Source organism: Alligator mississippiensis, chromosome 3, assembly GCF_030867095.1.
Source record: "Alligator mississippiensis isolate rAllMis1 chromosome 3, rAllMis1, whole genome shotgun sequence".
Lineage (NCBI taxonomy): Eukaryota > Metazoa > Chordata > Crocodylia > Alligatoridae > Alligator > Alligator mississippiensis.
In genome coordinates, this window is record NC_081826.1 from 302,101,060 (window position 1) to 302,124,500 (window position 23,441).

General features: G+C 53.8%; 1 protein-coding gene across 1 annotated transcript; it reads left to right on the top strand.

The window, feature by feature from the left end:
• The first annotated feature begins 1,440 nt into the window (after positions 1–1,440).
• LOC132249171 (C-type lectin domain family 1 member A-like) lies at positions 1,441–6,281 on the top strand. The gene is made up of 7 exons (XM_059723509.1): positions 1,441–1,539; positions 2,620–2,709; positions 3,169–3,396; positions 3,761–3,909; positions 4,335–4,423; positions 4,825–4,989; positions 5,172–6,281. Exons 1-6 carry the CDS (start codon positions 1,452–1,454, stop codon positions 4,973–4,975), a joined length of 795 nt encoding a protein of 264 aa, XP_059579492.1. The 5' UTR covers positions 1,441–1,451; the 3' UTR covers positions 4,976–4,989; positions 5,172–6,281.
• The last annotated feature ends 17,160 nt before the right edge of the window (positions 6,282–23,441 follow it).

The following is a 23,441-nucleotide window of genomic DNA, read 5'->3' on the forward strand; positions in this document are numbered from 1 at the left end:
CACAATGGCCTTACTCAGCCAGGCTGGGCCCAGGCTGCGGGCAGTGCTCGTTCCTGGGGGGCGTCCCCCTGATGGCTCTGGTGGGACCAGCTGGGCCCAGGGTTGTGGGCCAGCCCCACTTGAGGCCCCTTTGCTGGTGGGACATGAGCAGGTTGTCTCTATGCCTGGTCGTAGCTGTGTCCAGCACACACATCATCAAGGTGCATCAGGAGGTCGTACGAGACCTGCTCCAAGCCTGGCTGCAGCACAGATATGGGATGCTACAGCAGCCCTTCATCCCCCCACAGTTCCTCTGGCCAAGGAGAAGATCAAGCTTGTTGCACCTAATGTGTTTGTCATCAACCCACGTGGCTGCTCGTGCTCAGCCTTTTCTCCTCCACACGCTTGTACAGGCCCTTCCTGAGCATCTGCTCCTGTCACTTCCTGGGTACGGGGATGATGAGAAACCAGTTGTAGGTCCCCAGATCCCATTTGTCCTTTCCACTGAGGGACACTGGCCATTCTATGTGGCCCGCAGGGCCCCTAAGAAATTTAGAAAATTAATATTTATCTGCCCCTGGCTGCCTGTCATTTGGCCCTCGATGGCTTGCCAAAACTCAGTAAGTCACCCTCTGCCCAAAATAATTGCCTGTCCATGATTCAGACCCATCCAGCTGACTAGGAAAGGGCTTGGGGTGAGATCTGGGGTAGACAAGCTGTCTAGCTGGGAGCAAGGGGAGAGGAGGTGTGGTGCACACAGTGCCCTTCCTCCGGGCTGGAGAAGAAGCAGGGGCAGCCTAAGCTCAGCACCTGATAGGGCTGAGAATGGATAAACCACAGGCCGTGGGGGATCTTGTGCTCTTCCTGTGCCAGGAAAGATCATGCATTTCCTCCACCAAAGTAGCTATAGTGATGTTCCAGCCCTGCTGCAAAAACTATGACTGTCTGTAGCGACTGCGCCCACAGACCTGTGCACCCTGTATGGGAGAGTGTGGATGGGTCCTGTCTAGGGGACACTGCCCTGTGCCCAGGCACCTGTGAGCATTGATGGAGTCAGGCTCTGCATTTGGGTGGGACCTTTTTCCTCCCCAACCTTTATCAACGGGCCCCAGAGTGCAGACATAGCCGAGGAGACCCCAACATTGCAGCCTGTGCGGTGGTGACACAGGACATGTATGGGCTTGGGACTCAGGGGGGCTACTGGGCCAGGTCTTGGCTTACTCTACATGGCCTTCTGGATGATCTTGGCCCCCTAGACCTCTTCTGCCAGGCCCTGGCTCTGGGGACCTGCCTGGGGAGGGCAGGGCCATGGCTGCTGGAGCCAATGGCAGGGCTGTGGCCCCACATCCTGCTGTGCTTGGCCACCCCCACCTGTGGTCAAGGCCACTTCTACTTCTGGCTGATGCTTCCCTCCTGCTGGGACATGCTGCACTGGGACTAGCAGCCTGCGATCTGCCCTGTGCAACATTGCCATGATGGGGGAGAGCGTGAACTATGCCGAACTGCAGTTCTCCAAGGCTCCCCTGGGACAAACTGTGAGGCCCCAGATACAAGAGACAGGTAGGAGCCCACACCTTTACCAAACCTGGTCATGTCCAGGCCCCAAACCCTGACCAGCCCATGTGTCTGTACCCCACCAATCCCAGGCAAAGCTGACAGCACCTATGCGACCCTCCAGCTGGGCCCAGGGACTGAGGGACGAGCTGGGGATGGGGTCCAGGAGCACAGAGCTGAGGGCAAGGGCATCCCCTTCCCTGCCAAGAGCACCCCAGCAGGGATGCAGAGAGCTTCCAGGGGTCCACAGCTGGCTCGCGGGTAAAACAGGACTGCAGGGGCTGAGATCAGATGGAGGGGGCAGGGGATGGAGGGGCTGTCCTGCCCTAGGGCTGAGAGGTGGCTCAGCTTGCTGTGCCCAGGCTGCAGGGCAGAGTGGGAAGTGTGGCTGCCCCAAGCTCCACGGCTTCGCTGCTGCCACACGTGCTGGGAAGGAGTGTACCCCCTGCCCAGTTGCTGCAGGCATCAGGGTTTGCTTTGCAGCCCTCAGAGGTGCTGGGTGCCAGCTGCAAAGAGGCGCTGGACAGTGGGTGTAAGCACAGGCAGGGCTGATGGCACCATGCACACTCTCCCATTCAGAAACGTTCATGCACTGGTTCATAGGCAGCAGCCTCCTCTGTGCGATGCTACCACCTTCCCTGCAGCCCGGGCCAGGGCTGGGAATGGGGCTGTGCCAATGCTCCTGCCAGCACTGCAGGATCCTGGCTACAGGGTCTTGCCCCCACGCTCAGGCTCAGTTGAGGCTATAGGATCAGCAGGAAGGGCTTGTGTGGGTGTGGTGGGCTGAGTATCTTGTGACTCTCCAGACCTTTTCCACCCTTGCAGAGCTGCCTGTGAGCGATACTAGGATGGGGAGGTGTCCTAGATCTGGGCCGACCCAGCACAGACCCCTCACCTGGCTGGCCAGCCCCCACCAGGCCTCTTTGTGCTGGGGAAGGCAGGGCCATGACTGCTGGAGAAAATGGCAGAGCTGTGGCCCTAATTCATTCATGCTAGGCCGCCTTCATCTCTGGTCGAGGCCACATTCATGGGGGGCAGCATGGTCTGCGGGTGCCAGGGTATCTCTCAGCACCTCATTCTTTGCAGAGCCCCGGTGGAGCATGTGGCCCCTGCTCCTGGTCCTGCTGGCAGCCTGCCTGGCCCTGCTGGCCACCACCATCGTGCTGGGGGTCTGCTGTGAGTACAGTCCTGCCGCGCTGGCAGGGAGGACTGGGCAAGCGGGAATGTGTGGATACAGGTGGACGCAGCATGGGGGACACAGGGCTGCCTGGGCCTGGCATCAGGGGCATGAACCCCCATAGGGGCAGGGCAGTTGGGGGGAGGCGTGGGCCCCCAGCCAAGAAGGAGCAGTAATGGCTTTGGAGATGATCCCAGCGGGGACCTGCACTGTGGGAGGGGGCAGGGCAGATGGCCCTGGCTGGTGCCCGGCTGGCCCTGGAGTCTGGCTGCCTGCAGGGGCCTGCCCAGCTCCTTCCAGTCTCTGCCTGTGCCCTGGGAGGCTCCCACTGGCTGCACCAGCCCTGTGTCCCTGGGGCTGTGGGTGGAGGTCTGAGCACAGGGGTTGTGGCCCCTGCCACAGTGCCCAGCTTTGGGTGCCAGGCCCTGCCCCTGGCACTGATGGATCTGTGCCCACAGACTGGCAGGTGAGCACGGCACTGGTGCAGTCCCAAGACCAGCTGGCAGAGACCAGAGCGGAGGGGGACTGCAGCCAGAAAAAGCTGCAAGGCAGGGGCACAGAGCTGCAGAAGGCCAGGGCAGCAGTTGGGAAGGTCCAAAAGAAGCTGGCTTGGATGCAAGGGCAAGTCCAGGACCTGCAGGAGCAGCTGAACAAAACTGCAGGAGACTTGGCTTGCAGTCGAGCAGGTAGTGGTGGGGCTGGGCAGGGAGTGGGACACCCCCAGAGCTTGCGGTTCAGGCAGGACAGCCCTTCTCCCCTAGGCAGTGCTAGGCCCAAGTCCCATGGGGAGTGGGGAGTGGGCGTCACTGCAGGCGGAAACCCTGGCATCCTGGTCTGGCTCCCCCAGACCTTCTGTCCCCGTCTTCCTGCTGCCCCGTGGCCTGGGCACTATCTGTCTCCCACTGAGCCCATCCCAGGGCTGGGCTTGGGCAGACCCAACAGCTCTTGGAAAGGCCATTTCCCTGGGGCTCCAGAGCACCCCCAACAGCAGCCCGTGGCCCTGGCACTGCCCTCACAGTGGGGCAGGTGTGAGCTGTTGCCTGTGCCCAGACTGCTGCCCGGAGACCTGGGTGCTGCACCGTGGGAAGTGCCTGTTCCTCTCCAAGGAAAAGAAGACCTGGTTGGAAAGCTTAGCGGCTTGTGCAGCAAATTTCTCCCGGCTCCTGGTCCTCAGGGACTGGGACCTCATGACCATGCCGGTAAGGGGCTGTGGGTCTGGGGCTGAAGCGGGAAGGCAGTGCCTGGGGAAGGTGGTGGTTGGAAAACCTGCCTGGCAGTGAAATGCTGGGAGCAGGGCAGAGCAGGGCAGGACAGCCTTTCTGGGGACATTTCCCTGGGGCTGAGCACAGCCAAAGCATGCGGATGGGTCAGTGCTGTGCTGGCTGCTGGGATGAGCACCTTGTGCCCCCTAAGCAGCTGGAGCCAATGTGGGTGCCGTCGACGTGTGCAGACACACTCGATGGGGCAGTTGCAAGAGCTGGGGGGGTAGATGAGCCAAGGGCCCTGCCCTCCCTGTTCCTCTCCTGCTGCCCATACACTTAGAGGCCCCATGGCCCCAGCTGCCCCCTGTCACCTGGCTCTGGCCAGGCCTGGGGCTGTTTCCCAGCAGTCACTCCCTCTGCAGAGCTTCTTCACCAACATGGACACCTCGTACTGGATCGGGTTGCGGTATAACAGGGTCTGGACTTGGATCGATGGGACTCCGTACCCACAGTGAGATGCACTCCAGTTCCCCATCCTGGGAGCCCCATTCAGCTCCTGTTACACATGTTGTGCGGGCTCAGGGGGTCCTGGTGGGGGCTGCGCTGGGTGGGAGGACAGGACCCGTGCAGTGTGGGCAGGGGAGGCTGCCAGGAGCCTTGATCCCAGGCTGTGCCTGTGCCAGGAGCTGCCTGTATGGACTGGGCTTGGCTCTGGCAGCTGCGCTGCAGCCTGGCCAGCAGCAAGGGGACACTCACCAGCTGCATGGGCTGTTGGAAGGGGCTGAGACCCAGGCAAGGCAATGCAGGGGTCAGATTGGCCAGAATGGGGCCTGGGGCCTGGCTGCAGCCATACACATGGGGCTTGTGGAGGCTGGGATGGTGTGAAGGCCCTGACATGACTTTTTTTTTCAGAGGTCCAAAATCTTATGATTATGTTACTTATGGAACAATTAAAAGGGGAAGAATAGAGCCAGGAGGTGGGTATAGTAAGCAGCAGCAGTGGGTGTGTGAGAAGCCATCCAGCTGCCCCCAGGGAGACACAGAGATGATCCCTCAGGCATGAAGAGGGGAGGCTCTGTAAGTATGAAAGCACGTGTTAAAACGGTATACTCATTGCACCCTGGCACCCAGGCACTCCTGTGCCCTTCTCCTCCCCTGGCAGCAGGAACCCTGCACTCCCATGCAGGAGCGTGGCTGGGGGAGAGGGGCTGCGCTCTGGCTCTCAGCAGCCCCAGCTCACCCTGCCCCTTGCCTTCCAGCTCGCACCACTCCAGCACGGCTGCACCTGGCACACTTCCCGCCGTGCTCCCTGCATGCAGCACTGCCTGCTCTCCAGCCCTGCCCCAGCCTGGCTGCCCTTGCCCAGACACCTCCACCTCCAGCACCTTCATCCTGCCTGTCCCATAGCCCAGATCTACGCGGGCTTCTTCACGCAGCTACAACGCACTGCAGACTCCTCTTGAATCTGGGACCTCCCGAGATGCCCAGGTCCTTCTCTGTAGTGCTGCCCCAGTCGCGTCTCACCCACTCTGTGCCCGTGTCCATGATCCTTCCTCCTGAGGGCAGCACCGTGAACTTGTCCGCACTGACCTGCATCCTGTCGGCTCCAGCCTGCATTTCCAGCCTGTTACAATCTGTCTGTGCTGTGCTCACATCCTTCAGTGTGCTCACAGCCCTTCCTAATGTTGTGTTATCCATAAGTTGCTCCAGAAGTTTTCTGTGCCAGCATCCACACCATGAATGGACATGTTGAGCAGCCCCGGGCCCAGGGCAGACACCTGTGGGGCTCCACTCAAAGCCTCATAGATTCATAGATGTTAGGGTCGGAAGACACCTCAATGGATCATTGAGTCCGACCCCTCGCCCACGGCAGGAAAAAGTACTGGGGTCATGTGACCCTAGCCAGGTGCTTGTCCAGTCTCTTCTTGAAGACCCCCAAGGTAGAGGACGGCACCACCTCCCTTGAAATCCTGTTCCAGTTTCAAATGGGCCTCCTGCCATCCTGACATGACCTGGTGAGAATGACTGAACCCTTTGCCAGCGGTGATGGAGCCAGTTGTCTGCCCACCCCGTAGTAGCTTTGTGTAGCCCACACTTCTCCAGATGGTTTACGAGGAGTTCGTGTTGCTGCAGTGCAGACACAGGACACCGTGCACTGTCACGGAGATTTCAGGCAGAGCAGAAATGATCACATTTGATCCGCCCCCTGATCCCACTACTTGCTCTTCTGCTGCTGGTTGTAGCCAAGAACCCGCTGTTCAGGTCCCCGTCCCTGCTGCAGCCCCTCAGTCTCTGGCACCAATCCGGGTTTGTGAGAAATGCCAAATAAACACAGAAAGTTCAACAAATAAACTGCCACTTTGCTTTTGGCGGGTCTAAGGCTCTGATTTGTTCGGCTTTCCCCGGGGTTCATTCCCCGCTCACTCTTCTCTTCCAGAGGTTTTGAAGAGAGCTCCATACAAACAAAACAGACCAAGAAACCCAAAGAGAAGTCTCTGCAGGCCATCCCCACCGCTGCTGGACCTAGACTAGCCCAGGCACAGGGCAGCCCTCTTCTCTGTCTCTGAGGCTGCAGCCCTGCAGAGATGGCTTTAAGCCTCCTTTTATCCTCCCTCTGTGTGCCCTGAGCTGGCTCTTCTTTGTTCCCAACCCCTGCGCTAGCTCCCTTGCTTGGGAGGCTTGCTGTGTTCCCAGACTTGGACCCTCAGCCTCTGGTGAGTCCTTCCAGGCCTGGGGTGCATGCAGGGAAAGCTGCCAGGGTGTGGGGCCATTCGAGCTCCTCCACACCCCTAGTAACAAGGCCGGACCCTGTTGCAGACACCCACAACTGGCCCTTCATCCACCCCAGCAGTTGCTGGACCACTGCAATCACAACTCTAGCTTTGTTAGGATACACAGTAGCAAGGACTTATTGGTACTAGTGAAGGCAATGCTTATGCAGCCTTGGGCTCAGGAAGGGCAGGTCTGCTTCCCAGGCCTCTCTGCTTCCGGGGGACTCCTGCTGGGTTGGATTTTTCTCCTGAGCTTCAGGATAGGTCCAGTTTGGCTGCCCCTGGCCCCATATTTATGGGTGGTAATTTAACATGCTAATACCCGATCTCTGATTGGTTTATTTACATGTCCTCATTTCACTGGGACTTTTGGGAAAAGATGGAACCAGATTATAGTGGTCCTGGGAAAGGGGTCAAGGGATCAGTTTAGCTAAGCCTCTTTGTGTTTAGGTGCCTGACCCAGGTCGGTTAATCATCTGGTAATCTTTACTGTAATGAAGATCACGTTCATCCACTGAAATGTGTATTTCTGAGAAAGCGCCTGTGTCCCCCATGCTGCGCCCACCCCAACCAGGGCAGGAGGGGCCCTTGCAGGCAGCCAGGGGGTCCTGGCAGTGGAGGGAGCCCTGAGGTCGGGTCAACCGTGGTGCCATATTGCACACAGGCCTCACCCAGTCTCTGGTCCATTTGTTGTAGTCCATCCCTTTGTTTCTACAGGTGTCACTTGGAATTACATTTACAAATGGATGAGGTTAGCTGCCCTGTTTCGGTAACTGCATGTAATGTACTTCCTTGGATGCCAGGTGATTTGCACTCCAGATGCTCAGGTCCAGCCAGCCCACCATGAAACAATGTTCATTCTTCTTCCTGGACACCCCCGCCCTCACCACTCATGCCCTGGCCCTGCCCTAGCCAGGGTGACAACGGCACCAACACCACATTATCTGCCCCTGCCCCTGAGTGAACACAACCCATAGCTGCTGCTTTTCTTTTTCTTGTGTCAGCTGTTGCACCATCCACGACTGCACAAGATCACCCCACAGCCAGGCCCATGACAGCTGGCAGCCCTTAATGAGAACAGCACATTTATCACATGAGGCATGGCTTGTCACAGCAAGGAGTGACTGCAGACCTCAGCTGCCTTTCTTTTTTGTGCTGGATGCCGCACCATTCGTGATTGCACAAGGTCACCAATTCCCCCACACACCTTCACCCCAGGCAGACTCATGACAGCAGCTGAGATGCCCTTATACCAACTGGTGCCCACTCACTCCTAGCACTGTTCCTTGCACTGAGTGTGGTCAGCCCATAACCACTATGGTCCCTTGCCCTGCCACGCTGTTCATGATCACACAGTCTCACCTCATCCTGCTTGCCCTAACTCATGGTCTAGGCACCCCTGGCCTTGGCGGTGCCCATCACTCCCAACCCGTAGAAACCAACCAACAGCTCTCCTCCCCACAATGTGCCATACTATGCTGTTGCCCCTTATTTCAGCTTGGGGATTTACTGGTTCTTCCAGTACCGCAAGTTAAACAAGCTTCCCTGCTGTTTCAGACAGAAAACACAGGAACAAAAAGCCTAGGACCCTGCCTGATGATGACCCACATTGCTGCCCATGTTAAAAGAAAAAGAGACAGATAGTTTTATTTTACTTAATTAACCATTACTGATATATTCACCCAAACTTAAATAAAGAACAAGCCACCCACTACAGAATTTTGAAGGTAACCATTTCCAAGAAGCAAGAACCTCAGGCAGTGTTCAATGAGGTTCATTACAAGACTTTGTTTACAAGAAAACAGCAACCATAGGCACATCACATCTGAAAGAACCTGCATTTATTATAACCTTTCATTTGCCACAACCAAAAGAATAGTAAAATATGGCAGCATTATTTTGCATGTCTTATTGTTCTGCATTGCAAGAAAGAAGATAGGTTTGGCCCCAGGCTCCCATGACCACCTTCTTGGCAACAGACTCAACATGCCTGTCTTGCTATCTCCGGCAACTACTCTGCACAGGTATTGATGGTGCTGACTCTCCTATCTGTCTGGGTATCATTCACAGGCTTCATACGTGGTCTGTGTTTTTTCGGTGGTGGTGAAGGCAGCAACGGCATATCAATCAGAGCTGAGAACAGGAAGGAAGAAATGTGGAGAATAACTCTGTGCTTTGAGAATGAGATGCCCGCATAAGAAGCCTTCTGCAAAAACCACCAAGAAGGGCTTGCCTGCCTGTCTGCCTGCCTACATAAAACTCACCCTGCCATACAACCTTATTTTGGTGCAAAAGGTTTCAGCAGCAGACATGCTGGTGCCATTTTGCAAACTTTGTCTTTTTGCTCCATACTTTTCTCCCACAACGGAGCCTAAACTGTGTGCAGGTAAAACATGAGCCCTGTATTGTGGCCTGGCCATACAAATGTACTTTGACCAGGTTACACCAACCCTTCACTCTGTGCAAATGCCAGGGACGGGGCAGGCATGAGTATGCTTGGTGGTAGGGAAGGGTGAGGCAGGGGTCACTGGCACCAGGGTCTCGGTCAATGGCACTGAGTTTGGAAAAGGTTCTTGTCATCAAGCCAACTCCCCAGAACCCAGATCTGAGGAAAGGCAGAGGACTGCAGTTGTTCCCTGCTGGAATTCACAAGGAACAGCACACCAGGTTTAATTCGCTGTGAACATTGTTATGTGCAAACAGTGATGAAACGTTCTAAGATAAACTATTTCTATTTTTATAAACCTATTCAATTTAATGAAGCGTAAAACCTGTTATGTATAAAATTGACCCAGGGTTTTATTCTATGCCCCACCATTTCAATTTAGGGGCATAGAATAAAACCCTGGGGATCAAACCCCCACCATTTGTACAAGTGCCCAATTGTCTGAAGAGCTGCCACAAAGAAGAGGATAAGCAGTTTTCCAGTCATCTCTGCTTAGAGCACTGTACACAGCAATTTCTGGAAGTTGTTGCAAAGGCAATGGGGTGGGGGCAGTCTGGGTCTCCAAAACAGCTTCTTTGCTGTTAGAACAGCAAGGTACTGGAGTAGGATCCCTGCTGGTGCTCAGACCAACACTGCATTGAATGGATAGGCTCCATTGGCAAGGAATGGATTCCCGCCCTGTTCAGACTGGTTGGAATTCGGGGATTTGACCTTCCTTTGCATTGGTGGCATGGCCTCTGCCTTGGGTCTCTTGGGCATGAATTAACCCCCTTTAGCACAGCAGGACATTGGCCTCTGTGGCCCCCTGCTTTGCTGGAGGCAGGGGCAAGGGTGATGGTGTCATACTGCTCAGAGGTTGGACAAAGAGTTTGTCTGGGCTGATTTCAATGTGGCTGCACCTAGCTGAGGTAGGGCTGAAACTGAATGTGACCTCTGGAAGACTCTTCTAGCCCAACAGCGCTAGGTCTCTAGGGTAGACCAACATGCCATTCTCATGAGTAACTTAGAGCAACATGGGCTGAAACAGTGGTTCTCACCAGGTCTGGGCTCCAGCCCCCTCTGAAAACACCAGCTCTGCACTTCCCCTTGTTTCTTGACTGCAGAGAACTAGAGAAAATCTTGTGTTGCAAAGACCTGGGATGCCCATAGGACAAGATGTCTGCGGCATCTGGATTCCTGTTGGAGGTTGCTGGGTTTATCTTGTGAACCATGCATAGGTATTCTCACACTGAGTATGGCCCAGCAGACACAAGAGCATCAGAGCTGCCATGTGCTGTGTCAGAGCACAGATCTCTGTTGCCCAGTGTCCTGTGTCACATGTAGGGTGACTGTCCATCCCTACTTAGGTGTAACAGTCCCAAGAAATGTGAACAGTAATCCCAGTCACAGGCTGCACGATTCTTGACAGCATTTGTCACAGATTCCTTTTGTCACATACTCAACCGTTGTCCCAGTGTCATGCACAGGGACCTGGGTTTTCTTTCATAGATTCATAGATTCATAGATGTTAGGGTCGGAAGGGACCTCAATAGATCATTGAGTCCAACCCCCTGCATAAGCAGGAAAGAGTGCTGGGCTCAGATGACCCCAGTCAGACACCTATCTAACCTCCTCTGGAAGACCCCCAGGGTAGGGGAGAGCACCACCTCCCTTGGGAGCCCGTTCCAGACCTTGGCCACTCGAACTGTGAAGAAGTTCCTCCTAATGTCCAGTCTAAATCTGCTCTCTGCTAGCTTGTGGCCATTATTTCTTGTAACCCCCAGGGGCGCCTTGGTGAGTAGAGCCTCACCAATTCCCTTCTGTGCCTCCATGATGAATTTATAGGCAGCCACAAAGTCGCCTTTCAACCTTCTCTTGCAGAGGCTGAAAAGGTCCAGGTGCCCTAGTCTGTCCTCGTAGGGCTTGGCCTGCAAACCCTTAACCACACGAGTGTCCCTTCTCTGGACCCTCTCCAGGTTATCCACATCCCTCTTGAAATGTGGCACCCAAAACTGGACGCAGTACTCCAACTGCAGTCTGACCAGCGCCCGATAGAGGGGAAGTATCACCTCCTTGGCTCTGTTTGTCATGCATCTGCTGATGCACGATAAAGTGCAGTTAGCTTTTCTGATGACTTCATCACACTGATGACTTCTTTTTGCCATATGTCACAGAGTGCCTGGAGAGAGGGAGAAGGTAGTCCCAGTCATATCCTGTCGCTTACCTCCAGCATATCTGGGATCCTCCTGGACTGTGGTTCCCTGTGGGGGCTGTGCTAGCCAGACTGAGGCCATTTCCCACTTCAGAACCTGCCAGAGGAGCCAGTCTGGCCTGGACGAAGTGATGGAGATGGTTGTTAGTGTGGTCAAGTTCCCAGTTCCCAGAAGGCCTCTCTGGAGATAATGCTGGGCATCTGATGGGTTAGCGCAGGCCCAATTATTGCCTTGTCAGAGAGTGCGAGCCCCAGTCATGTGATGGAGGCGGTCCCAAACTGGAGAAGAGCATCAGGTGGAGCCCTTAAAAAGCCCCTGGAACTGAGGCATGGCAGGGATTAGATGTCAGAGGATGCAGAGCTTTGGATGGGTGAGCTGCTCCCCTTTGTTGTGTTTGTCCAAAGTTTGCTGCTAGAGATCCCTGGGGCAAAACCCAGCACTTTCAGCTATGAGGTTGTGTATGAATGAGATTTTAGAGTGACACTGAGGGTCTACAAATGAGGGAGAGGGTCATGAGGGTCTGAAAATCTATGAACTCTACACAAAATGCAGTTTTGAGGCAGGCATGTACGAGCTGGAGTTGTTCCCATTCAGGCCCCTAAGACTGCATAGCTGATCCAGGGGTATTAGAGACTGGTGGCCTCAGTTGCTTTTCCCTTACAGGGCTGAATTGCTCCTAGATTGCGGATCATTTCCTGGAAGCAGTCCATCAAAGTCATGGCAGGAAAGACTAAGTGAGGACTGGAGGACCCTAACTGTGAGAAAGGGAGAATATACTGCAGCCGCCCTATTAAGGACACTGTTCTCCCAGGCTACTGAGATGTCCTGAGCCATGCTGAGAAGGCAATACAGCTTGGTGACACCGCAGATATGGCAGGTTTCCCCTTGTAGGTAGGCAGAGTTCCAGCCTGCACAGGACTAGGCTTTCATAGATTTCATAGATTTCATAGACATTCGGGCTGGAAGGAACTGCAGAGGATCATCGAGTTCAGCCCTCTGCCCCAGGGGCAGGAATTCAGCAGGGTTCATAGGATCCCAGAAAGATAAACATCCAAAGGTGTCTTGAAGGCATTCAAAGTGGGTGCTTGAACCACCTCTGGTTGCAGTCTATTCCAAACCTTGGGGGCTCAGATAGTAAAGAAGTTCTTTCCTATGTCCAGCCTGAATGGATCGCAGAGGAGTTTATGACCATTCAATCTTATCATCCCTTGGGGTGCTCTGGTGAACAGACGTTCCCCCAGATCCTGGTGGTCACCCCTGATAAACTTATAGGTGGCTACTAGATCGCTCCTGAGCCTTCGCTTTTCAGGCTGAAGAGTCCCATGGGTCTCAGCCTTATCATAAAGTCTGTTTTCCTGACCTCTGATCATGTGCTTTTCTCTCCTCTGGACCCTGTCAAGCTTCTCCACATGATGTTTGAATTGTGGAGCCCAAAACTGGACGCAGTACTCCAGCTGCGGCCTCACCAAGGATGAGTACAAGGGGAGGATGCTGTCCTGGGATTTGCTTGAGAGGCATCTATGGATGCAAGCCAGCGTTTTGCTTGCTTTACTAGCTGCAGCATCACATTGAATGCTCATGTTCATCTTGTGGTCAGTCATGACCACAAGTAGTGCTAACCAGTGTAGCACTGCTGAGCCTATAAGCATGTTGCAGGTTTTTCCTCTCAAGGTGGAGAACTTCGTATTTTTTGAAGTTAAACACCATCAGGTTCTCATCCGCATATTTCCTGAGCCTGTCAAGGTCTGCCTGGATTGCCCTCCTGTCCTCAGGTGTGGACGCTTTACCCCAGAGTTTGGTGTTGTCAGCGAACTTGGCCAGTCCACTTCTGACACCAATGTCCACATCATTGATGAAGATGTTAAAAGTATAGGCCCTAGGACAGAGCCTTGAGGGACCCCACTGGTCATCGTGCACCATCACGATTGACTTCCATCAATCACCACACTTTGGGTCCTACCATGGAGCCAACTCTCCAGCCAGCGGATTGTGGCGAGGTCGAGGCTGCAGTTAGCCAGTTTTGCCAAGAGGTGATTATGGGTTAACAGATCAATGGCTTTTTTTAAAGTCAAGATATATGACATCAATCTCTTCTCCTTTGTCCAGGTGCTAGGTCACCTGGTTGTAAAAGGAAATGAGACTGGTCAAGCAAGATCTACCCTCAACAAACCCATGCTGGCTATCCCTCAGGATATTAATGTCAGCTAGCCTGTTAAGGATGGCCTCTTTAATAACCTTTTCCAAAACCTTCCCCAGGATAGAGGTCAGGCTGATGGGCCTATAGTTTGCCAGATCTACTTTCCTCCCTTTCTTGAAGATAGGCACCACATTGGCCTTCTTCAAATCTTTGGGCACTTCCCCAGAGCAGCAGGAGTTCTCAAGGATCCGTGCCAGGGGCTGGGCTATGATGCTCGCCAGCTCCTTGAGTACCCTGGGGTGTAAACTGTCAGGGTCAGCTGACCTGAAGGTGTACAGCCTGTCAAGGTGTTCCTTCATGAGGTCAGCTTCAATGGAGGCTAAGGGATCTCCCTCCCCCGGGCCTCCCTGACCCACAGTGAGAAGGAGTGTCCCATGGGACTGGCGAAAAATTGATGCAAAGTACCCACTTAGCAAATTTGCTTTTTCCTGGGCATCAGTTGTCAGTTGTCCCATCTGGTTCAGCAGGGGTCCAATGTTGCACTTGCTTTTCCTCTGGCTCCCCACATATCTAAAAAAGGACTTTTTATTGTCCTTGATATTTGTAGCTAGCTTGAGGTTGGTGGGAACAGGACACAGAAGGAGGCCTGTGTGTGTGCCTGTACTCATGCATGTGCCCCAGAATACACCTCCAGGGTGCCAGGGAGAACAGCTCCCCCAACTGCCTGCAGGTTAGTCTATGGCAGGCCAGGGGGCAAAGATGATGTGGTCAGTGAGTAGATTGTGGCAGACTCAGTAAGCTGGGAGTGGGGCTGGGAGCACAGTTAGGGAAGTGCCTGGGGCTGGGGCAGGAATGTGGGTTGGAACCACGGGCAGCTCAGCTGGGGGTGGTGGGGAGGGTAGCTGGGTGGGGAGCCCCGAGCCCCACAGCAGGCAGCCTGCATCCTCCCCTGCCCCCCCTACCCCCCGCTCAGCTTTGCTTCATCCATGTTTCCTATGCGGGTAGAGGGGATGATATGTGTCCCTCTTTTCCACTGTCAAGAGGTGGTCTCCCTACACAGGAGGACCCTGCAGGGAGGGCACTGACACAGCCCAGGAGACCCTGTCATTGCATCTGTGCCCTGGTACCTTGAGCCCTGCTCAGCCAAGGGACGAAGGTCCCTGTCAACCCCATGATCTGTTTCTGCTGGGCTTTAGGGTCCTGGGAAGACAAAGGCTGGGGCTCCCTGGGGCTGGAGTCAGCAGAGGGGCTGAGGAAGAGCTGTGACTCTGGGACCAACTCCCAGAATCCTTAAAATTCTGATTTCTTATACAGAATGTGCAGTCTTTATAGGGTCAAAAACCATAAATCAAATCTGCAAATTATAAGGGGTACTGTCTCTCAAGCACGCACACGCGCGCGCACACACGCACACACACACACACACACACACATATATACACAGATGCACACATGTAGCAGCTGCAATAAAGTACCCGTGTCAGGCATACCTATCCTATGGTTGGAGTCTGCCATCGATGGCCAGTCAAGGTTTTCTCCAAGCGGTGTTGTTTCCAGAAGTGTGTTGCTGACTGGTCCTTCTGGCTAGATGCATAGGGTGCTGGTCAGGTCAAGAGGGTGCCACCAAGAGTCACTCTTCACTGCCTTTTATCCTCCTCTGGCAGACTTCCGTGCTGCCCCCAGTTTTCAGTTTGCCTAATTCAGGGACAGCTGATGGCTGTCAGCCCCCGGGGTCACGTCCATCGGTATGAGCAGTTTAGAGTCCATTGTTGATTATGATTAATTTAGTTTTTGGTGTTGCCTGGGCTCTGAAAGTGGCCAATAGGGAGGTATTCAGTCCCAAGAGCCAGTCTCCAGTGTTGATTGACTCAAACCAGGGTTTCTGTTCCTTCAACAATGAAGTTTCAGGGAATTCCCAGCTCAATATTGATCCTTCCCTCTTGTTAGTTTCCAGTTTTCTAAGTTTTAGTCCTTGCTCATTATCTCTTTATTGTAGCTAGCTACTGTTAGGCACTCACTCACTCACTCACTCACTCACTCACTCACTCACTCACTCACTCACTCACTCACTCCCATTCATACAGAGATTGGCCCGATATAGAGATGGTAGTTTGATTTCCGCACTTGCTACTATTGTTACAGGGTACAACTTACTTCTAAAAAAACAAAAACAAAAAAAAATCATTTGTTACAAGGTTGAAAGCATAAAATATAAAATATAACAGGTGAAATGCCATGGTGCATACAATAGATAGAACACCAAAAACAGTGAAGGGAAAGTACAATACCGTATTATATTTATGTACATCCTTATCGAATGTGATTTCACAAAGCATCAATTTTATAGAATACCTAAATAACTTCACATCATTATCCTTATAGTGAAAAGAAAGGAGAGAGGGGAGGAAGGAGGAAAGGGCAGAAGAAAAAGAAATACCCCAAGGAGGGGCTGGCAGTGCAAGCCAGTGCAAGAACCCTTTCCTACATGGAGGGGGCTTTATGGTATTGGGGAAGGCAAAAAGGGGCTTCTTTTTACATTATTCCCACACTTGACACTGGCCATCAGGGTGATCTCACTATAACATTTAGTTACTGAACACCACGGTTCAGCTTTAGAGAAAGGAGGCGTGTCATCTTCAGCTGCTTTGAAGTTAAAGTAAAACTTAAGCAGTTAAAAGACATTAAAAGAGAAAACCCTGGGGGCAGGGAGGAGAAAGTAAATAACATTTCCTTTCCTTTCCCTGCACGGCCATGCACACTAGGAAGAAGTACCCTGGGACGTGCCCTCAACTGCTGAGTGGCAGACGGTCACGACCAGAACCAGGGCTGCTCACAGCAGAGCAGTACCAGTTCCTCCAGTCCAGCTGTATAACAGGTACAAGGCCCTGGTGACACTGCAGGAGAAGGAAGGAGAAAAGGAAACTTCCAGTGAGGAGGCAACTCTGCTCTCTTCATGCTCCGAACAGGCCAAAGGAGCCAAGCAGACCCAGAGGAGGAAGCGTTGAGCGATCGTCATAGGTCACTCCATCCTGAGGGGTGCGGAAGGCCTCTTCTGTCACCAGGACCCCTCAACACGCGAGGTGTACTGCCTCCCCAGAGCAAAGATTCGGGACATGACAGGCATTATCCAGGCCGTGCTCCAGCCCACTGATTACTACCCCAAGGTCCTAATCCATGTGGGTACTAATGATGTGGCCAGGAGAAGCCCTGATCACCTGATGACGGACTACCATGCTCTGTGCGGCATACTGAGGGAGATAGGAGCACAGGTGGTATTCTCCTCTGTCCTACCAGTGAGCAGATGGGGAAAACGACATGAGACCTGCAGCAGAGAGACCAACTAGCGGCTTCGGGAATGATGTCTCAAGGCAGGCTTCGGCTTCCTAGACAATGACCTGCACATAACGATGAAAGACATGCTCGGGTGGGATGGGCTGCACCTTTCCCCCAAACGTAAGCGTGAGTTCTCTTCTAGGTTGGCAGATCTCCTCCAGCGGGCTTTAAACTAGGCTTGTCGGGGGATGGGGAAGATGAGGGCGGAGGAAGCCTTGAACCAAAAAACCAAGGGACGCCCACAAGGACAGCCCATCCTGGACCAATGATGAGCAGAACAAATACCCAGGTAAACAACTGGGGCCCGGGTAGTACTGAGATTAGGGGGGCAGTGCACACATCTTCAGGAGGCCTCAAATGCCTCTACACAAACACTTGTAGTATGGGGAACAAGCAGGAGGAACTTACCCTCCTGCTAGCTGACACGAACCCAGACATAGTGGGGCTCACAGAACCATGGTGGGACCCAATGCATGACTGGGCGGTGAATATCAAAGGCTATAGGCTGTACAGGAGGGACAGGACAGGGAGGAAAGGTGGCGCTCTACATCAAGGAGGAATACACATCCTCAACGAGTAGCACAAGGTCAGATGAGGGGCACAATGAAGTGCTCTGGGTCAGAATACAAGGGAGTCAAGAGGAAAGGGACTTAATGGCGGGGGTCTACTACAGAACACCCAACCAAGGGGAAGAGCTAGACCGGGAACTCTTAAGTCAGCTCACGGAGGTAGTTAGGTCAAAAGACGTGGTCATCATGGGGGACCTGAACTTTCCAGACATCTGCTGGGAAGAGCAGTCAGCCAGGTCTGACCGTTCAGGTAGGTTCCTTGCTGAGATACAGGACCTCCATCTGACCCAGGAGGTGCACAGTCCCACCAGGAGAGATGCCTTGTTGGACCTGGTGCTGGCCACAGGTGACGACCTCGTGGGGGGGCTGCAGGTGCTTGACTACCTGGGCAACAGTGATCATCGTCTGCTGGGATTTACTATCCAGCACAAGGTGGCAAAGGCTTGCAGCAAGGCAGCAGCCCTGGACTTCAGGAGGGCAGATTTCAATGAGGTAAGGAGAACAGTTGGGGAGGCACTGAGGTCCCGGAGGGGAGGGGAGTCGGGTGTCCAAGAGGAGTGGTCAATCCTTAAGGAGACAATCCTCCATGCCCAAAGGGAGGTAATCTCAAAAAGGGTTAAAGGGGACAAGAGGGTGCAAAAGCCTCCATGGCTCACCAAAAGCATCCGGGAACATCTCCTGGTTAAAAGGGAGGTGTATACCCAATGGAAGGGAGGGGCCATCACCAGGGAGGACTATACCTCAGTAGCTCGGGGCTGTAGGGGGGCGGTCAGGAAGGCCAAGGTGGAGATGGAACTGGGACTAGCGACCTGGATCAAGGACAACAAGAAGTCCTTTTTTAAATACATAGTGGGCAAAAAGAAGGCACCGGTAACGTGGGGCCTCTGTAAGATACGCTAGGAAATCTGGTTGTTGCACCAGACGACAAGGCTAACCTATTTAACGATTTATTTGCCTCCATTTTCCTGAGCATGGACCAGATTACCCATCTGCCAGGACCCCCGTAGACCCCAGGGGAGGTGCACCCTGGCCTAGGGTCAGTAATAATCTAGTCAGGGAACATCTGGAGGGACTAACATGTTCAAATCAGCAGGTCCTGATGATCTCCACCCCAAGGTGCTGAGGGAATTAGCAGAGGTCATTGTGGGATCCCTGGCATGGCTTTACGAGCACTTGTGGTGCTCTGGTGTGGTGCCAGAGGACTGGAATAGGGCCAATGTGGTTCCCATTTTCAAAAAAGGGAGGAAGGAGGACCCAGGGAACTATAGGCCAGTTAGCCTTACCTTGGTCCTGGGTAAGCTCTTTGAGAGAATTATCCTGGCGCATGTTCGCAGCAGGGGAGGTTATGCTCAGGGGCAATCAACATGGGTTCATTAGAGGCAGGTCCTGTCAGACCAACCTGGTGGCCCTCTATGACCATGTCACAAAATTCTTAGATGCAGGGGTAGCAGTGGACATAGTCTTTCTGGACTTCAGGAAGGCCTTCGGCACTGACTCTCACCTCATTCTCATTAAAAAACTAGGGGACCATGGTGTTGACATCTATACAGTCAGATGGGTTGCTAACTGGTTGGAGCACAGAGAGTGGTGGTGGACAGGTCATTTTGACCTGGAGGGACTTGGGCAGTGGGGTCCCCCAGGGCTCGGTCCTCGGACCCACACTGTTCAATATCTTCATCAGCGACTTGGACGAGGGGGCAAAAAGCACCCTATTCAAATTTGCAGATGACACTAAGATGTGGGGGGATGTGGGCATGCTAGAAGGGAGGAATAGGCTGCAATTGGACCTAGACAGGTTGCAGGGGTGGGCGGATGAGAACAGGATGGGTTTCAACATTGACAAGTGCAAGGTGCTGCACCTGGGAAGGAAGAACCAGCAGCAGACCTACAGGCTGGGGAACTCCCTTCTCGTCAGCGCAGAGGCAGAAAAGAATCTGGGAGTCATTATTGATGCCACAATGAACATGGGCCAACAGTGTGGGGACGTGGTCAGGAAGGCCAACCGCACCTTGTCCTGCATCCACAGATGCATCTCAAGCAGGTCCAAGGAGGAGATCCACCCTCTCTATGCGTCACTGGTCAGGCCACAGTTGTAGTACTGCATCCAGTTCTGGGCGCCACACTTCAGGAGGGATGTGGACAACATGGAGAGGGTCCAGAGGAGGCCACCAGCATGATCGGGGCCAGCAGGGCAGGCCCTACAAGGAGAGGCTACAGGACCTGAACCTGTTCAGCTTCCACAAGAGAAGGCTGAGGGGGATCTAGTGGCCTGTTACAAACTAGTCAGGGGGACCAGCAGGCATTGGGGGAGTCCTTGTTCCCCCGAGCACTTCCAGGAGTGACTAGACATAACGGTCACAAGGTGGCAGAGGGTAGCTTCAGGATAGGCAACAGGAGGTGCTACTTCACTGTCAGGGTGGCTAGGATCTGGAACCAACTTCCAAGAGAAGTTGTGCTGGCTTCTACCCTGGGGAGCTTTAAGAGAAGGCTGGATGAACACCTTGCTGGGGTCGTTTTACCCCAGTGCTCTTTCCTGCCATGGCAGCGGGTCGGACTAGATGATCTCCTCAGGTCCCTTCCTACCCGACAGTGGCAAAATTGCCACTGTCTGTGTCCCTCTCCAGAGATCTGTCTCTGCCAGCGTGAGAGGCTGGTGTTGAATCCCTCAGGGCGGGGGATCTTCCTCCCTGCTACATGATAAAAGCCTGGTGCCTGGGACGGGGATGCTCTGGTCACCTGGGGAGGGAGAGGGAAGGCCCTGCTCACCGGCCTAGGTAGCCAGTGATGCTTTTTTAGATTGGTTGGCTAGTGGCCAGCACTGGCAGCTTCCATTGGACCGGGTTGCTGAGGTCAGAGAGGTTATTTAAAGGCCCAGGCGAGGAAGAAGGGGAGCCATTAGCCATGTGGTCATCCAGGTGAATCTGAAACTGGCTCTCTCCTCATAACCTCATGCTCAAAGAGTGCCCTGCCTCCAGAGGAAAACTCCAAGCACCTCTGGATGATGCGTGTGAGTAAGCTACTCGAGATCAGACTAATTATTTAGCTTACAGTAACTCAGATGCATGTTTAAACGGCTACCTCAGCCATGCTGATTTGCTCTATGGGATTCCTCTGATATTCCTCTGATATTTCTATGATACTGCTCTACCTTTTACCCCATTTTCGCCCTACCCCCTGTAATCAATAAAGTTCTCCTTTGTGACTGGTGTGGAGACTTATTGAGGGGTGGGTCTAAATTATGCTGAGGAGACCCCTTAGGTCTGTGGACTAAGGGAGACTTTCCTAATAAGCCCCTGACTTGGGGAAGTGCCCCAAGTGCCTGTATTGGGTCTAGTACTCATTGGATGATCAGGGTTGTGTTTTCCAAGGTGCGCAGAGCCAGAATTGAGTCCAGAGCCTTGCATGGTAGCAGCGGGAACCCCAGGCTAGTGGATGTGGTCCAGGGAAGGGGTGGGCCAGACATGAGGCACCCCAGGGAGGCACTCGGAGCATGGAAGGTGGTCGGGCGCAGGGAGGTGGGTGGCTTAACGCAGAAGCACCCCCTAGTGCCCCGCCACATGTGGTGGCAGCAGCGGTGGGATCCGAATACCCTGCTGTAGTAGAGCCATAATTTGGGGAAAGGAATAGAGTCACTGAAATTCCTTGAGCAAACAATTTCTAATTTGACATTGGGTCGACTGGATAGTGTATATAGTCAGGATGGCAGACGAGTATGTCCGGATGACTGTGCCTGAACTGAAAGAATTGGCAAAAGAGAGATGCCTTCATGTGAAGAAAGGGCTAAACAAGGAAGAGCTGATTAAGCTCTTGTGTACCGGCGAGTCAGAACAAGCATCAGCTTCACGCTCGACAACTCCTGATTCCAACCCAGGAACACACTCCTGCTCGTCAAGTCCGGAGGCCGCCGAGAGATCACCCCCTGAGGAGAAGCAGCAGATACTCCATGAGCTGGAGTTAAAAAGGCTGCAGCTGGAGGAAAAGAGGGAACAATGACAGCTAGAGGAGAAGAGGATGGAGATGGAGGCAAAAAAGCTGGAAGCCCAGCGAGAGAAGGAGAAGGAACAACGACAGCTAGAAGCAAAAAGGATGGAGCTGGAAACCCAGCGTGAGAGGGAACAACGCCAGCTGGAAGAGAGGAGGATGGAGAGGGAAGCCAAGCTGGAGGCAAAAAAGTTGGAGCTGGAGGAGAAAAAGCTGGAGGCTCAGCTCCGTCTGCAGCCCAACAGGGGAAACACAAACACTTCGCAAGCATCCGGGGAACACCCCAAACTGGACGTCTAAGCCTTCGCTCGCTACCGAGATGGAGACGATCCTGCACTATTCTTAAGCAACTTCGAAAGACAAGCCCAGCGGTGCAAGGTGCCGGAGGAAAAGATCATGATGTACCTGTCTGCTCTGGTAGGAGGCGACATGGTGGTGGTCCTGAACAGCCTGCCCTCAGATGCAGCTGATGACTATAATGCCTTCAAAGCCACAGTGTCTAAAAGGTTCCAGTTAGGACCGGACTATTTTCAGAAAAAATTCTGGAATACGCGCCCACAACCCGGAAAGTCATTGACTGATGATGTGGCCCTGTTGGATGACACATACATTAAATGGTTAGGTGAAACCAAGGTTGACACCTTAGATAAGTCACGCCAGCTCATGGTGCTGGAACAATTCTATTCTTGGTGTCCGAGAGAGGTTAAGACCCTGGTCAGGGACAGGGACCCCAAAGATGCTCATGAGGCCGCTGAAATTGCAGACCGAATGTTACTAAACCGTGAGAAGCCTTCCTACTCTGGGAAGGAACAAAAAGGGTCCCAAAGAAGGGGGAAAGGAGGTCCAGGTCAAAAAGGGGAAAGAGGGCCACCTCCTGCAGAGTGCAAGGCAGCCCCAGCTTCGGACAAACCACCCAATTCAGAAAAGAGGGGTTGCTATAACTGCGGGGAGCCAGGCCACATCAAGCCCAACTGCCCAAAGCTAAGCACTAGACCCAGGCCCGTCAGGCATGCAACAGCCGTGAGCAGTGATGGGGAGGGCCGGAGCCCCTCTGAGGGGAGTGTCTGTTGCTACAGGATCACAAACTCGGAGGAGGTGATGGCCCCCCACCGGACCATGGTAATGGTAAAGGAGAGGACCCTTGTGGGGGAACTGGACTCGGGGTCCAGTGTGACACTAATCAATTCCAACCTTGTCTCGCCTGCAGACATAATCCCAGGGAAGACCCTCACTATTCAAGGAGTGGGGCCCACACCTCTGACGGTACCAGTAGCCCATGCACCCGTCGTGTGGAACGACTGTGCAACGTACCTGGAAATGGGGGTACTGGAAGGGGCTCCGGTCCCCATCCTGGTGGGACAGGATCTTATGGGGCAGGAATCCCAGCTCCGGAGGTGGGAACAGACCCAAGAGCCAAAGCCCTGCACTGGTCATGCCGTGACTCATCCTCAGACCAGAAAGGCTAAAGAGGGGGGTTAGAAAATCCCCAGGCGACAGCCACACCATTGGCTGCAGTAGAAGGGACCCCTGCAGACGGCAATTGCACCCTGGTCCCAGAAGGAACTAGGGCCCCCTAGGGTGGGTTAAGTGACAATCCTGGGGAGGCGTGTATTCCATCAGTGGCAGAGGGGGGTTAGACTATCAGGGAGAAGACCCAGAAAGTCCCTGAGGGTGAGAGTGCACTCCCTGCAGGAGCACCTGAGCTCCCTGCTGATTGGCTAGTTGGGCAAGAGGAGTTCAAGTGAGAGGTTCTGGAGGACCCCAGCTTGGAGGGACTCCGCCAGATGGCTCAGGAGCAAGAGACTGAGTTCATTCTGGACAAAAGGGAACAGGTGGTCTGGGATAAGGGGCTTCTCTATCGGTTGTGGGTGCCAAAGAACCATGCCGAGACCTGGGGGCCCCAGACCCAGCTCGTTGTACCCCGGAAATACAGACAGCAATTGCTCTCCATGGCTTACGATTTACTGTGTGCTGGTCATATGGGCAGGGAACGGACACGTCAGTGGGTACAAGTGAACTTTTTTTGGTCCAGAATTGCCCAGAATGTGACTGACTACTGCAAATCTTGTGAGACATGCCAGCGGACGAGCAAGAGTGGGG